Genomic DNA, 15,526 nt, shown 5'->3' with positions numbered 1-15,526 from the left:
AGGTTTAAAGCCAACATGAAGTCCTTTAAGTACTCCAAATAGGCTAATGTAAAGTGTACATGCTCAAAGTTGTGAGCCAATTTCATCTGCCGATAAAGACCATAATTAGGGCAAAACCATCAGAACAAAGGAGGAAGTGAACGTATAGTTCTAACCCCAAATGTAGAGTGATTTTGTTATTTTTACCAGTGGGGAAGCTTTTGAAAGAAAAAAAAAAAAAAAGCCACCAGAGGGCGACAATTTGGAATTTGGAATAGCCTGAATAGACATTGAGGCAGTAAAAAGAGATGATAATTAAAAAGTCATTCAGACTTGAAACCACTGGTTATTGTGTACAGACAGATAGTTGAGAACTTATGCTGTTGATACAAACTGAGTATATCAACCTTTCAATCATATAAGACTTGACCTTTCGAAGCACAGGCATTCATCAGGAGACAAATCCATCAGTTCTTGCAGGTGCAGGGTAAGATTGTGCATAGACACACACTCAAAGCCCTCAGAGCAATTAGGCTCCTAATTATTGTTTTATTAAAATATAAATTTAAATGAGTGTTGTCATCCAATCCAAGTTGGTATTTAGTAGCTGAGCATTTAGCAGCAGTTTCTACCATTCTTTCCAAATGTGTTGAGGCTTCTTCAGGTCGCATTGAGTGAACAGCCACAACCTCCAAATACAGAGTCAAGTCTCAGTGTTCAAGCAAGAGTCACTCATGATGAATGAAGAATTATGACTTGCCTGGAGGACTCGGTCTCCTTAACTGAGTGAAATCTGTAAGGTGAAAAATGATTAAACTCTTTGGAACACAGTCATTCTGTGTTAGGATGATGGTGTGCAAAATCTGAAAGATACATTTAAACTGTTCTCCTTGTGCTTCATCCAAGGTGTTAATGCCCAACTGTGTTTCTGCTTCAGTTTGCTGGTTGCCAAAAACACACTGTGTTTTGTGTCTCAATCTCATCTTCACTGGTCAGTAATACCCTCATGTGTGGGACCCAATTGTCCTTAAAGGAAAAAACAGTATTATGGATTGACTGCTGCAGTTGTGGACCACACCCCACATCTGGTTATTCACAATGATTGTTTTTAACCCTATCAGTCCTCTGATAGGTGTACCGACCCTTTATGATATGATCTCATCTGATCCAACTTCCTGATGGGGAGCCCATCTGAGGAGGACAAAGAATAAAAGGAAAAAAAAAAAACTTTTGATGTTATTTTATTTAATTATCTTAAAAAGTAAAAAAAGAAAAAAAAACTTCAGCAGGTTACTCGGATTACAGATTTGACTGGTTCTAATCAAAATATTTGATGCAATTGAATAGTATCATAATTGCTGTTGATATCATTCTAGCTGATTATGACTTGAAGTTATTAATATGGAATGACACGCGTGTTTGTTTTCATCTGTTAGCCTGTAGTCAACATGTGGGAACATGATTCGTCCACTTAATCCTTCACTGTCCATATATTCCATCAGAGTGCGCTCGTGCGTCGGGAACGCGCATTATAATTCAGCCCTTAAAGAGATGAATGAGCCGACACGCGCGCCTTTATCAGGCCGATTACAGGCTTTGAAGTATTCCGCCGCGCGGGCCGCGGGTGCGGATCGCGGAGAATTAATATCCACATGTCAGTGGGCGGAGCGTTGGTTCATGATCGATGCCGGTTATTGATGAAAAATCGTTCACCTTTTCGATAGCCAGGCTCGGGTTCGGCCTCCAAGGGCCTCTGCGGATCCAGCCCCGGTGGTTGACAGCCGGCGGCGGTGTTGCTGACTCGAGCCGGTTGGCCCGCTGTCTGTGACCTCTGACGTTTACAGTCTGCATAATAAATGCGCCAAATAATAGCAGCTGTGTGATTGGTGGTGTCAAGCCGGAAACGGTATTTTCTCTTAACGAGAGGCTTTGTTTCCCGTTAGACCAGAATAGGCCTGTTAAATCCACACATTCCAGTATACATCAATTATAAAATGATATTGATGATATATTGATAATAAAAACAAATTGTAGAGAGGAACGAGGAGGGACACGACAGCCGAGGAGGGTCGCTTCAAAGTTAAGCACAGTCATAAGAAGATTAAATTAGTTGAAAGAATTTTTTAAAAAAATCACGATATTTTTCTCAAACTAAAAAAAGTCATATTTATATTACTAATAGTTGGATTATTGTTGCGCATCAGCCGGCCTCTCGGCCCAAGGCCCCGGCCTCCCCAACACTACAGGACCGCAGGCTCGGCTGAAGTGACCCGGCTCGGCCGCTAGGTGGAGGTAGTTGTCTGGACTGGAAGGGAGAAGGGCATTTAGCCCCCTTTACTGTCAGCTGTTTGACTTTACAGCCACTTTAACATGGGCCAGGACGGACAGCCTATGTGCAGCTAGGCGACATTAACCAAAGTTGAAGTCCAATTTAAAGAAACTGATAGAACATGTCTAAGGTAGAGCTAAAGGTAGCCTGGGTGAATGTGACTCCTTAAGAAACCCCTCTTTGTGTTTACAACCCAGAAACACTGTTTTCTTCCATCATCTGTGACGTCGTGACAACCTTTCCATCTCTCACCAGCAGCTGATGTTCTGTCTCAGTTTCCACCTGTAAAGCCTGAACATGGACACTGTCCCTGTCATCAGGACTGTGTTGGTGTGTCTCCACACAGCGGGGCCGCTCAGACGACTCTCTCCATTTTGTGTGCAGTGGAGGAGCAGCACCGGTCTTCTCGCTGTCTGCCACATGAGGGATGTTGGACTTTTACTTTAATGGAGCCAGTGGTCGGTGAGTCCGATGCACAAATGGTTTAACTCCTTGAAATAATGTGAGTTTTACCTCCTTTCGAAGCGGCTGTAATGAAACCGTGTGACCTGGCCCGGGCTGCACGACTGGATCAGAACACCGTGGATCCAAGATGTGGAGAGGTCATTAGAAATAGAGAAACTCAGCGGGGATTTTGTGAGCAGGTTGGTGTGCAGCATATGTGATTTTTGACTGATTTGAAGCAGTTCACGGTTTATTCGTTGTTCAAATGTGTGGTTGCAGCTTCAGTTTGCTCGCAGTGAGCTCCTCAGAGATCCCGAACGTGTCTGCGTGAGATCACCCACTGAGATCACCTCACTTCACATCACATGCAGCTCTTCTAACCGGCCCTCTTGTTCCTGTCCTCACTCGTGGTTGGACATGTTGACGTTGTGATGTCGCTCTGTGTGTGTGTGTGTGTGTGTGTGTCGGGTCCTTCTCAGAGTAACACACAGGCACTCGTTTCATTCGTTCTGATGTTGTCCACGTGCGCACCTAAATTGGAGCTTTTGATTCGTTGACACTGATCCTCGCTCTTTATTTTATGTGTATAATGTGTGTGTGGACAGAAGTGCGTTCAGCTCTGACTCTTCATGTTTCTTGATTAAAAACACTTGATCTACATGAAAGCTCTCCTCTAGAAACGTTGGCACTATGTTCTGTGGTGACATGAAGGTCTGTGAGCAGTGAAACATGAGCCCAGTGTGATCAGCGAACTCTGCTCAGTGTGAACACGTGTTGCTGTGTTTCACCTGAAAAAACAGTGAATGTGAAACACTGATGTTTTAACTTTGCAACTGAGGAAACCTCTTCTCTGTCACTGCAGGGAGCAAAGTGAATGTTACAGCAACTGTGACTGAGGCAGCAGTTTGTTATATTGAGATATTTGGATTTGACCGACAGTCAATAGTTACTTGCAGGTTGACACTGGAAATATGGTGAAGTGAAATGCTATTATATGTATGTATACATACATATACATATATATATATATATATATATATATATATATATATATATATATATATATATATATATATATATATATACATACACACACACACACACACACACAAATACAAATTATAACCACTGACAGTGAGCAATTCTCTGGACATTAACTGTGAGAACATTTTTCTGAAGTTGCTTCTGTACTTTTGTTGTTATATTATCCAGTGGACGACACTTTTGACTCACACTGAAGTGATAGATAAGAAAAAGGTCCACGCTGCTGGTTTCAGGAAACACATTTATACACATTTCTGTCAAACACCTGTACAACACAGCATCTGAATGAAGCATACAAAATATGCCCAATGACTTTCTCTGTCAAGTGAGGCTGCTCCACTCGGTCGCTGTGAGCACATCCTGTTTCCGTCAGCGCAGGAAGTGGAGCAGAAACAAGCTATTTGATTTAGTATTTTGATTAAGAGTGTTGCTGTTAACATTCAACCTCTCCGACTGAATCAAAGTGGTGTGAGACCATCCTGTTAAATAGCTTGAACTCAAATGTTTGCCGTATTCAACCTCAATTATTTTATTTCCAATTCGCAGAATTTCAAAACTTTTATATTCTGCATTGTTCAATTTGTGTGGCGAAATGTTCTGCACGACCTTTATATCATTTTAGTCACATTTCCCTCAAGTCCATTTAAACATATTTAGTTTTTAAAAAATACATGTAAGTGTTGGATTGTTGCTGTGGATAAGAACAATCTCGGCCTCCAGTCCTGAGTGTTTGGATCTTCCACATGAAAAACAGGCTGGTTGTGTTTTTTGAGGCTGCAGTGATGATAGAAACCCTCAGACCAAACCAGGGCCTGTGGAGTAAATGAATGTAACAATTTGGTCATTTTCGAAAGAAAGCATGTCGAATTCTGTCTGAGCATGACATATACCAATACAGCAAACTCCAGTTTGTGATGAAAAAAAAAAGCCTAAATTAAACATTCAGGCTCTGTTTTAGTGAAACTAAATGGGGATGTAAAAGAAAACAAATGAAAACATTTTGATAACATAAAGGTCATTCTTGAACTTGAAATCTGTTTCACAAATTTTTCCCATCTCAAGGTCCACTTACTGACTTTTTGCCAGCCTTTAATGATTTGACTCTCTTTCCTTTAAAAGCAAACGCCACTCACTTTTGTCTCTAAATCATTATTCACAACAAACTGCCCATTCAATCTTTGTCATCTCTGTGTAACTGCAAGAGAAGGAAAAAAAGTTACCTATTCATTTTGGAAAAAAAGTAGAACATTAATAAACACTCTCCCATTCTTTAGCCACAACCGTCCCCCCAACAAGTCCCCACCAAGCAGGGCACCTCAGTCGGCTGGATGGGGTGGCCTCACTGATCTGTCTGCTGCAGTGAGAGTAAGGTCAGTGGCCCTCTCCTGTGTGATTTAACTATGAGATCCCTCTACAGTCAAACTTGTTTTTTCTTCACTGTGATGTTTGAGCATCACTCTACAGAATGATGGCTTTGTTTTCACACATTCTCTGAGCTCAACTGAACTCTCTGTTAAACACTTGGACATACCACACAAATCTTTTGTCCAACTGTATTTAGATCATTAGCATATGCACACATTCTGGATTTTTCTATTGAGGTAAAAAAAAACAGGTGTGATTTTTATCATTTTCAATCTGGTTATTTGACTTTTATTTGGAAAAACACTTTATAAAGACAACTATCACTATCAATTATTCAAACAAGAATATTTTCTTGTCTTAAAATGTGGCTGGAGGGGATCTTCAAAAAGTGCTTCAAGCCATTGACCGCAGTGAATGATGTCAAAGTTTCTAACAGGTTTTAAACCTGTAGGGCTATCATTGTAACAGGAAAGGGTAGGAGACAAACAGATGAATTCCTGGTCTTTATTACCGCTTCTTAACACATATCAGGTGTATGTAGCGAAAGCAAACAGTCCAAAAGCATAAGAAACACTGCTGTAAATCCAAGGAATGATCACTTCATGAAACAGTGGGACATGAGCAGTTTTTCACTCTTTACCTTTACTTTGTAATGAGTAATAAATAGACCTTGTTTTCCATATTGAGCACTTTCTCTAGGTTGTCTGATAATGTGCTGACAATGAGTTCACTGTTATCCAGGGACAGTGTGTTATTTCACCCTGTCTGTGTCTTATGCTCTGTGTCATCCTTGTTGTTCAGCTCTGTTCTCAAACATGTTAATTAAATCAAGCAGGATAATTACATGTTTTAGTTAAACAAAGAGAGAGTGTGGCCTTGTACAGGGCTTGGTTGATCATTACTCAGATAAAACAGCCGTACTAAGCCAATATCAGAAATAAAAGGACTACATTCCTGCAATCATTTTAATGTAATTTGTTTTACATGATTTCTTAATATTTGTGTGTAAAGCTAAAGCAATGTGTAGGGGGCTTATTTTATCATGCTGCCATAACTTTGAAAGTTTTCTTTACATTTCTCTTTCAACACTTTAAGGTATCAAATCGTGGCTGAGGTTAATAATGTCTACAGAGATGTTATCCCTTATAACTTATGTGATTGTCAAAGTGCTCATCATACTTGTCAGATTAATGGAGATGTTAAACTCGAGTTAAATTTGATTTATATATCTGATCAGCTTAAATGTGATGTCTATTATCTCAGAGGGAATGAGACAGAGAAGTTTGTGTTGTAGCTTTTATTTCCACTGGTCTTATTTGTCCCTCTCTTGTAGACACTAGTCAACTCGTAACAATGGTCAGTTTAACTCAAGGTCCATCTATTTACATTCTCATGGCCATGTGGTTGAACAAATTAAAGAGAAGCCTTTTTTCAAAGCTCCAGGAAAAAATATTCTGAATCTTTCAATCGTATCACATGGTCTTCATCAACACACGCCCTGATGTCACTGAAAGAATTTTGAAATGCAATTTTTTACTGTGAACCGGAGAATTTTGACTTCTCGCTGTATCCAACTGCAGATAAAGATCTTGTGACATGATTGAAAGCTTCTACAACCACTGGTGGAGTAGACTGCATTCTTCATTCTCTTGTGATTTATCATTTAAAGCCATTTCATGCATGCCGTTAGTCAAAACACATTTTTTGAGCTGTAAAGAAGAAAATGCCGGTTGATACGATTGAATTGAAATTATTGATTTGTTGTAAACCATAAAAATAACTGCCAACTATAGCAGTGTCAAATGTTCTGTTTTCTGCTCCTCAAATGTGAAAATTATCTGATGTTTTTCCTCTTCTACAACAGAACACTAAACACAAAATAAAATGAACATTTTTCATAATTTTCTGACAATTCGTTGACCAAACACATCACAGGAAAGGAAACCAACACGAGGTTGTACATCTGATGTCATGTTATAAGGGGTCGCTGGGGAGAAGATATGCTGAAAAGTATCTGTATACGTTCAACCAACATCTACGAGCAGCAGACAGGAAGTGTTCACACGTGACTCACATGCAAGTTGTGACACTTTATACTAACCAGCATTAATAAACTGTACATTTATAGTTGATTTAACTGGAGCAATAGTTTTTTCACTGTTAACTTACGATGAAATGCTTTTTTTTATAGCAATCATTAAACATTTATAAAGGTTTATAAATGTCAGTTGACGATCCATATTGATATTTTTAGAATAACTACACAGTAATTATTAACTATTTGTCAGTTTTAACAGTTGCTTTATAAATGCATACTTTATAACAGTCAAATTACTGATGTTTAACTACAAACTTACCTTTTATTCATGATCATTATAAAGTGTTTCTGTTCTCTTAGCATTAGAGGAAGTTCTGTGGAGATAAAGAGGAAGTCCATTAACAGGAAAATGGCTGCAATGGAGAGCAAATCAAAGTGTTGAGACTAAACAAAACTATTACCTATAATCAGCCTGATTCACATTACACTTCTTTAAAAGAATGCAGCAGAGAGCACACGTTTTTGAAATCAACATGCAATATATAAGCCGATCTGTGCAATTAGCTGAACTGGGACCAGGCACTACAAAATCCATTATAGTCTCAATCAAACATAGAACATAAAAATCTACTGTCAAATGTTGTTGTTTAGATATAGATAAATGATGCCTGGATCTTATTATGATCTCCCTGACTATGTGACTTTTTCCTGCCTCAGCAGCCTCATCGTTACAGCACAGGTCATCTAACGAGGACTCCTTGTCTCCGGCTCGTTTGGTTCTGCAGGAAGGCATGGAAGTTACAAGTTACATTTTCTACCAGCAGGCAGTGGACGAAGACCCCCGAGCTAAGGAGTGCCACAGAGGGAAAATCTGAATAGAGATTTGTCATGTAGTTAAAGCATTAAGATACCCTTAAATGTAAAGCTCATTTGAGCCTCTATAAACAGCCATTGTGCAATTTTCTAAATGGTCTGTCATGGCTCTTCTTGGTTCTTGTCATTGTGAGATGATAGCTTATAAAAGAGCAGTTCTGACTTCAGTTACACTTTGACCTGTAAATCAACCTCACTGCTATAAACTCTGTTGCTTCAATTAGACTTGCTTTTTGCTTCCATTATTGCCTCACCTAACACTTCACACCCCATCAACTAAAAACACTCCTCATTCCACAGACATGTGACCCTGACACTTGCGTCACTTTTATTGTTGGCAACATTAAAAATGCCTCACAAATATACATTTCATGATTTAATTTCCTGTACTTTTAAGTAAATGTTAGTCAAACAGGAGGAAGTAGTGCAGTTGTTGGGGCTATTTTCAGTAGTGGATTTATCCACATCTGGCACTATAGTTAGAATGTGGAGCAGCAGGACGGTGTGTGTTCATGGTAATGAGGAAGATGCCCCCCACTGTAACAGTGTGGTTCACAGATGTGTTTTAATAGTATGTGGACAACAAAATGTATACCAGGATTTCACACACACATATGCACACACACACACACTAGTAGATACAGTCAGTGCTGGTTTTGGTCGTTTCAAGGGATTTGATGACAGTAAGAAAATCATGAAGAATCACCAAGCTTATATGTAGTCTAGATGTAATGTTGAACTCTTTAGAGACAGGTGTTTGTTCTCTGTGTAGTCTGATTCTTCTGATCTTGAGGTGAAAAATTGCACATAACTGGAATGCTTACAATTGCTTTTGAGTTTACAATTTCTCTGATGGCTCAGCTCTGTGAGAAATGAACATAGGATTTGATTATGTTGCTTCACTGGCAGTCAGGAGAATAGATTCAGGATGGGAAATGACCACCAGCAAACATACAAATATCCATACAATTTCCAGGTGCGCTTTACTGGCCTTTAATAGCCATTATTGGAATGTAATTCTGTCTTGAATATCTAGTTGGGTAGCATGCTTGCTGTTTAATGTCTCTTTCACATTGAAAGCTGTACACTGAGGAAGGCATTAGCTGGAATGCATTTGTCCTCTAAATATTTCTTTTCAATGCATTTCTTTGTGTTGATTAAGTTTGGTTGGTTTGGAGGCACCATAGAAAGTAAGAGTGAATGTCAATCAGTCATAGAATGGCATAATTACCTCATCACACAGCATTGTGAAGATGCAAGAAAGTTATTTTAAGTAACACATGCAACACCATGACGTAAGGAGCATGAACTAATTTGCATTTCCTGGTCTCCTCCCTCTGCATTCCCGCCCAATTCAACCTGTTTCCTCACAGCCTTTGACCTATACACCCCTCCCCCAAAACACACAGTCACACAGAAACACACACAAAAGAAAAGGCTGTTGACACAATCTTATGATGCCAATGATGCCAATGTTAAGGAGCATGAGTAAAAAAAATTGATAAAAAATTAATTTCCTATTTGAGTAAGAAATTATGTCCGGTGGGTTAAATACTGTAATTCAGTGCCGATATACATATTATTACCCAAAACCATATGAAATTGTGTTATCCTGTAAGGTCAGTTTGTTTACTCTGTTTATTACATCATGAAAACAAAGAACGTTTTTTATTTATTTTTTTTGAGGCAGAAAAATATTAACTAATGATGATCTCTCTTTTCACATGAACATTTCTGCCCCAAAACTACAGAGTGCTCCTTTAACATTATATTACGATGAATGAATATTTTTTGAGATTTTAAGAAATTTAGAGACTTCAACTTGGGCTCCTTGAAATTGTGAATTGCCATTTCCTTCCACAGTTTTCTGATGTGTTAGAGAATAAACTATTACTTTATAGGGCAGATTAATCACTTATGACAATCCTCTTTAGTTGCACCTTATTAAAAATCTCCCCCTCAAGCACCTTCAACATTAAAATGCTACTTATAAAACCAACATCAGTAATAATAATCAATTTAATATAACAGTACAACACTCACAGTGGCACATTGCTCTACAATAGAAGTGCTTTATTTTTGTTAATTTGAAGAGGTCATATTATGCAAATTTTCAGGTTCATACTTTTTTCTGGGGGTCCTCGTCGAATAGGTTTACATACAGTCATTTTCAAAAATCACATTATTTTTCTCATATGGTGCATTGCTGCAGCCTCCCTCTCACACTGTGCTTGAAAACTCTGTTTTAGCTACAGAGTGAGGCATCTCGCCTCTGTTCAATCTTTGGCGAGAGTTGCACATTGCTTAATGGGCAGGGTGTAGCCAATCAGAGGCAGACTAGGGCTGGTCAGACGAGCAAGGTAGAGTGATCTAAAATAACCACTATAGCAGTAGCAACTGTGTCTCTGCTGACTGACTGGAATGTATATATTTTATAATAAATATATAAATACATTTAATACATAAGATATGTATAAATGTATAAATATATATAACGCCTGTTACATAGTGACTCACATACGTTACGGAGGTAAAGGCTTGACTCCAAACCAGGCGTTTCAGGCAGTGTAGGAGCAGTGTTTTCTATGGGAGAGAGTAACTCCCTTTGGTGTGGACTTTGGGCTTTTTCACTTTGCAGACCTTTTTCGTGCACAGAAATGCCTCATGACACAATAAAGGAAAGGTAAAAACAAGTCTGTCTGGCTGATTTAACACTGCAACTTTTCCTTCAGTAAAAGATCTACATATGTGCTCCACCATTGTACATGACTGGTCTGTTTTCTGACCATGTATTTGAGTTGGACTCAGCCAGTACACATCTAACTGAAGTAATTGAGGAATTGAAATTTTAAAATGAAGCTTTTCCTTTTCAGCCAATGTAAGAGAAGATACAACAACATAATTTGTGATTTGTCTATAGATCATAATTAACAAAGAAAGGGAGACCATAGACAGGTTTTTCTGGGACAGGTGCTATTGTTTGAGGTTGAAGGAAAGATAAGAGGAGAGGAATTAATCAGTGCCAAAAGAGGAGGGGGAGGATGAGAAGTGAGGGAGGAGGGAAACTATGATGAAACGTCTCGGGAGGTGCTGATTTGTTTGAGATCACAGCACATGGACAGTAACTCTGAGTGGTCAGGGACAGTCCGTCTTATCAGCAGTCACTTCACACTCCAAAACAATGGGTTTCATTCTGCGTTTGTCTCTTTGGGAAACTTGCTGTGCAGAAAGAACAACAGTGTCACAAGTTTCACCTTATGCAATATACATAATTCTAATAAGTAATGATAAATAATGGTCAAGAGTCTCACGGAGGAGCTTAATTTATTTCTCAATGCAGAAAACTTTTAGAGATCTGGTTTCAAATAATGTGCTCTGAGAGTGGTCTTAGAATAGTTACTGCACTTCGTAATAGGGAAACTACCACAGGTTAAACATTATCACTGGAAAGCATAAGAATCAATTTAATGATCACCAAAGACTTTTACAATGTGTTACAATCCATAGGGGACATGTAGGAACCCTTTGTAAAAACAATAAGTCTGAAAACAGCACAAGTAGCATATGTACAATCCGGACAAACTCCATCAAATGCAGCTCAATTAGGTTCTTTAGTTTGCAATCTCAGCCCGTTTAATGAAACAGATGTTATCAGTTTTTTGCTACAATACCTGAGAAAAATCACAAACTCCTTTTGTTGCAGAAGCCTCAAAATATGTTGCAACCTATGAGGTTATTCGACCCCTGGAGGCCCTAGCCTGTGACCTTGTCAGTTCCCCTGTGACCAGTGTGTGTGTGTGTGTGTGTGTGTGTGTGTGTGTGTGTGTTCAAAGCAACAGAGAGGAGGAGTGTGTCAGGCTTTACCAGTATATGATCATAATCTGGAGCTGGTATTACTGCATAATTACAGTATTCCTCCAAAAAGTGTTCTTATTAATTTTTTCCACACTACTGCTCAGGCTGTTTCATCTAATATACTACCATGAGTAAGCTGTGTCATAACTAGGGTTTTAATATTGGATATGATAATTAATCTAGGATTAACATATGGTAAAATGTTAAGTCTATTAATGTTATTCTATGTCCCACAACAAGCTAGTTGTATGCTTCCAGGGTTAATATATGGTGCAACAACAGACATTCTTATGAAGGAAAATTTAAAAACCAAGGGCTGGTTGGCGAATATTTTGAGAATTTGAGTTTTGTTGATAAGTCTAATGCACACTAACCAAATAAAGTCACACATATTTCTCCCTATGTGCAGATAAAAAAAAAAAGAAGCTATGCTTTATAATGAAATTATCTCGTTTGTAGGTGTCACCCATGACGAAGCAAGTGTTACCATTAAAACAGTTTGAGGGTTCGAATCATTTTGTGCACAGGAGCCATTTTCTAACCCAGTGCGTACAGGAGAGTGACGCGTCACCTCCGGGCGTCTACATTATGGTTATAAAGTCTAAAATGGTGTCTCACATAGGGGGAACAGTCATTTCAAATAAAATTCCACACTTGTCGAATGTTTTTTACCAACACATGAAGGCGTCATGTATGCACACAGTGTACACACAGAGCGCCATCATGAGCCGCAGTCACTTTGTGGATGCGTGTGGGGGAGAGGCAGGCCTGTGCGCCTCCATTTTGAAAAATGCTCCATCCACGCAGAGGGGCGCGCGCGTGTGTAGTGCTGTAGCCAGGCGACTGCGCCATTCTGCTGTCTCCTGTGCGCTCCACGCAGTGTAATGTGAGAAAATCAGTCAAACAAAAACTAACACGGCTGCCAGAGTGGGGCGGACTCAGCTAACTTTATGTTTCGACTCAGGTGTCGCCTGTTGGAAGCTACGACGTTACTGAGCAGGTACACTCACAACAATTGAATTAGGTGTCTTAAAAGCAGAAGGCGGTGCAGGTTAACTGGGAGCTGCAGGGACCCCCGCCCTGCTACAGCAGCGTGGACTCTGCCGTTGCTACACTGCGTCGCCGCCATATCTGACACATTGTTTCGGTTGATGTGGATGTGGGTGAAGGCTATGTGTTGCAGGGTGGGGGAGAGGGTTTCCGTAGGATCCAGTAGCAGCGGCCCCTGAGACAAAACTGAGGCCCTCAACCCTTTGTTCCCCTGCTCCAAACAACTGGGGTTCGCCATAGGTCATTTATGTAACATCATGACGACTAACTTCTTAAGTAGCTACGCATCATATTCGCCCAGAGGGTGGGAGCAGCAGAGAGGTGGGGGTACTCGGCTATAGAATTAGCAGGCGGTGCCTTTATATCTAAATGGGGACTTATTTTCCCCACCCGACTTTCAGCTACTAAAGACAAGGCTATGGGCCGAAGTGAGTTGTGGCAAACAACCAGCTCGAAGCCTGAAAAAAAAATCTCTCGGCCTTAGCTTTTAGCCACCATGACTGTACTATGGAGGAAGCCATGTCTCTCTATATGGCATAATCTTTACCCGCACGAGCAGGATCTCATTAAGCGCATGTGTGGCCTCGTCGTGTTGCATAAAAGCCCCAGCGCAGTACACACAGTGCACAAGTACAGTACAGACTGGCGCGAGCGCAGTACTACAAACCAGGGGTCTCTGCCTGTGTGCCCATGCGCGCGCCCATGTAGACTACACACGCGCTCATCTGGTGAATACCCTAGGATGAGAAGGGGATGCCCCCCTCCTCCTCTCTCTAACCTACTCCAAATAGACCACGTGGTTTCCTCTTTGCAAACAAAAAAAAAAAAAAAAAAAGAAAAAAAAAAACGCGAATTGGAGTCGGCGGAGGGGCGGCGTCACCCCGCTGCCGGCAGCAGGCGGATCGGTGAAAGAGGGGAAGGGTAGAAAACTAGAGAGAGAGGCGGAGAGAGAGGAAAACATTTTCCCGATCTGATCCCGCCATAGTTTTTCCCACTCTTCCACCACAGACCCATCACCAAATCCATCCAGTACAACCCACCTCCTCCACAGTGCGATAGAGAGGCTATAGGCTGCTGCTTTATTCGTCTGCTGGGGCCGGGCTGCAAGTCAAGGGATTCATTTCTCCTCCTGCTCCACTTATTCTACTGGATTTACGGCTAAATTCAACGTTACCATCTGGTTTTACACTTCTAAAATCTCTTTTTTTTTATTTTACTTTCCTAACGAGAATTTACGTTTCTTCCGTTCTGTGTTTCTTTAAAAATATTTTTGAGATATTCTTGCCCTCTAGCGAGATTTCCACTTTCAGTTAGTGTGACACTATCTTGTTGCGCTATTAGCAGATTCAGGAGATAAACTTTTTTTCGCTGGGTTAAATTCTAGCATTTCCGGGCTTTGTTTTTTTTTTCTTCGTTTTTTGGACTTGGAAAAACAATTTCCACCATGCACAAGCTATACATTGGGAATCTAAGCGACAACGTGACTGCTGAGGACTTAGGGAAAACCTTTGACGACCACAAGATCCCATACTCCGGACAGTTTCTAATGAAAACCGGCTATGCGTTTGTGGATTGTCCGGACGATCAGTGGGCCATGAAGGCTATCGAGACGTTTTCTGGTGAGTTAAGGTGGACCTCTGACCGCCAAACACCCCCTCCACCTTTAGTTTCATTCATTCTAAAGAAGCGGTACACAGAGCCACGGCTGCATGCCCACCTTCGGCGGTGTAGCCCAGTTTCACGGTCCTTCCAGCTCCGAGGCTACTACATGTACAAACCGGATAAAAATATTCCCACAATTATTTTATTGATACCGTACGCCCTGGGGAGCCAGTCAACTTTTGCAGGGGGAGGGTCACACGTAGTATAAACGTAGCCTTAAGCTATACGGTAGAGCCTGCAGCCCATGGCGAACGCACAGCACTCCCCCTTCATAATAATTACCAAGTTATTAATACAACCACTTGAAATCCAGTGATGATTGAGGCGTGTGCGTTTGGGGCTAATACGTGTATGTGAGTGCATTCTGTTGCACGCCTAGCATTGCATTGAGCACTCGCCTGTGATATAGCATGAAGCCTCGCTGCTCCCCTCCCCCTTTAAGCCGGCACTCCACTATGACAAAGATATATAAAAATACACCTTACCCTGTGCACTTACCAAAACAGGCCTCACACCACCACGAATCCAAAATAATCGTTGAGTAGCACCATTAACGTTGGGGCTCGATTCACTCATGGCGTCAGGGCTTTGTAGCCTATTTCTCATGATTTCCTACATGTAACGTGAGGAGGCAAGGTCGCCATGCCTGTCAGCTCCCTCTGCTTCTTCTACATTAAAACCTGACGGAACAGCCGGAGCCCAGAGACGGCCCGTTTACACACACTTGCAATGTTTTAAAGACACACCAGCAGTCCCGGAGGAAAAAATAATAAACCGCTTGGTTGTCATTGTGCATCTGTGATGTCCAAGTAGCTCATTATGGGACACAAGTGACGTGACTGCACATTCCACTTGCTCTGTTACTTTTCAGCCTTGTTTTGGGCCCT

The 15,526-nt window shown here is 40.7% G+C and overlaps 1 protein-coding gene and 2 long non-coding RNA genes across 5 annotated transcripts in view; 2 read left to right on the top strand and 1 right to left on the bottom strand.

Moving 5' to 3' along the window:
* The first annotated feature begins 2,363 nt into the window (after positions 1 to 2,363).
* On the top strand, positions 2,364 to 8,297 carry LOC115575692 (uncharacterized). The gene is made up of 2 exons (XR_003982712.1): positions 2,364 to 2,952; positions 7,917 to 8,297. It is a non-coding gene; the product is annotated as an uncharacterized LOC115575692 (long non-coding RNA).
* Positions 4,035 to 15,485, bottom strand: LOC115575693 (uncharacterized). The gene is made up of 3 exons (XR_003982713.1): positions 15,138 to 15,485; positions 7,519 to 7,573; positions 4,035 to 4,608 (listed from the first exon to the last, which is right to left on the bottom strand). It is a non-coding gene; the product is annotated as an uncharacterized LOC115575693 (long non-coding RNA).
* igf2bp1 (insulin-like growth factor 2 mRNA binding protein 1) overlaps positions 13,858 to 15,526 on the top strand; it is a 63,080-nt gene continuing 61,411 nt past the window's right edge. For all 3 annotated transcript variants that reach the window (XM_030407930.1, XM_030407929.1, XM_030407928.1), the window contains exon 1: positions 13,858 to 14,596. In XM_030407930.1, coding sequence (XP_030263790.1) covers positions 14,422 to 14,596 — 175 coding nt within the window. In that variant the 5' untranslated portion in view covers positions 13,858 to 14,421. The remainder of the gene's footprint in view (positions 14,597 to 15,526) is intronic.

This window comes from Sparus aurata, chromosome 23, assembly GCF_900880675.1.
Source record: "Sparus aurata chromosome 23, fSpaAur1.1, whole genome shotgun sequence".
In the NCBI taxonomy this organism is placed as follows: Eukaryota; Metazoa; Chordata; class Actinopteri; order Spariformes; family Sparidae; genus Sparus; species Sparus aurata.
The sequence above is the reverse complement of the archived record's forward strand: the minus strand, read 5'-3'. Positions and strand labels throughout refer to the sequence as shown.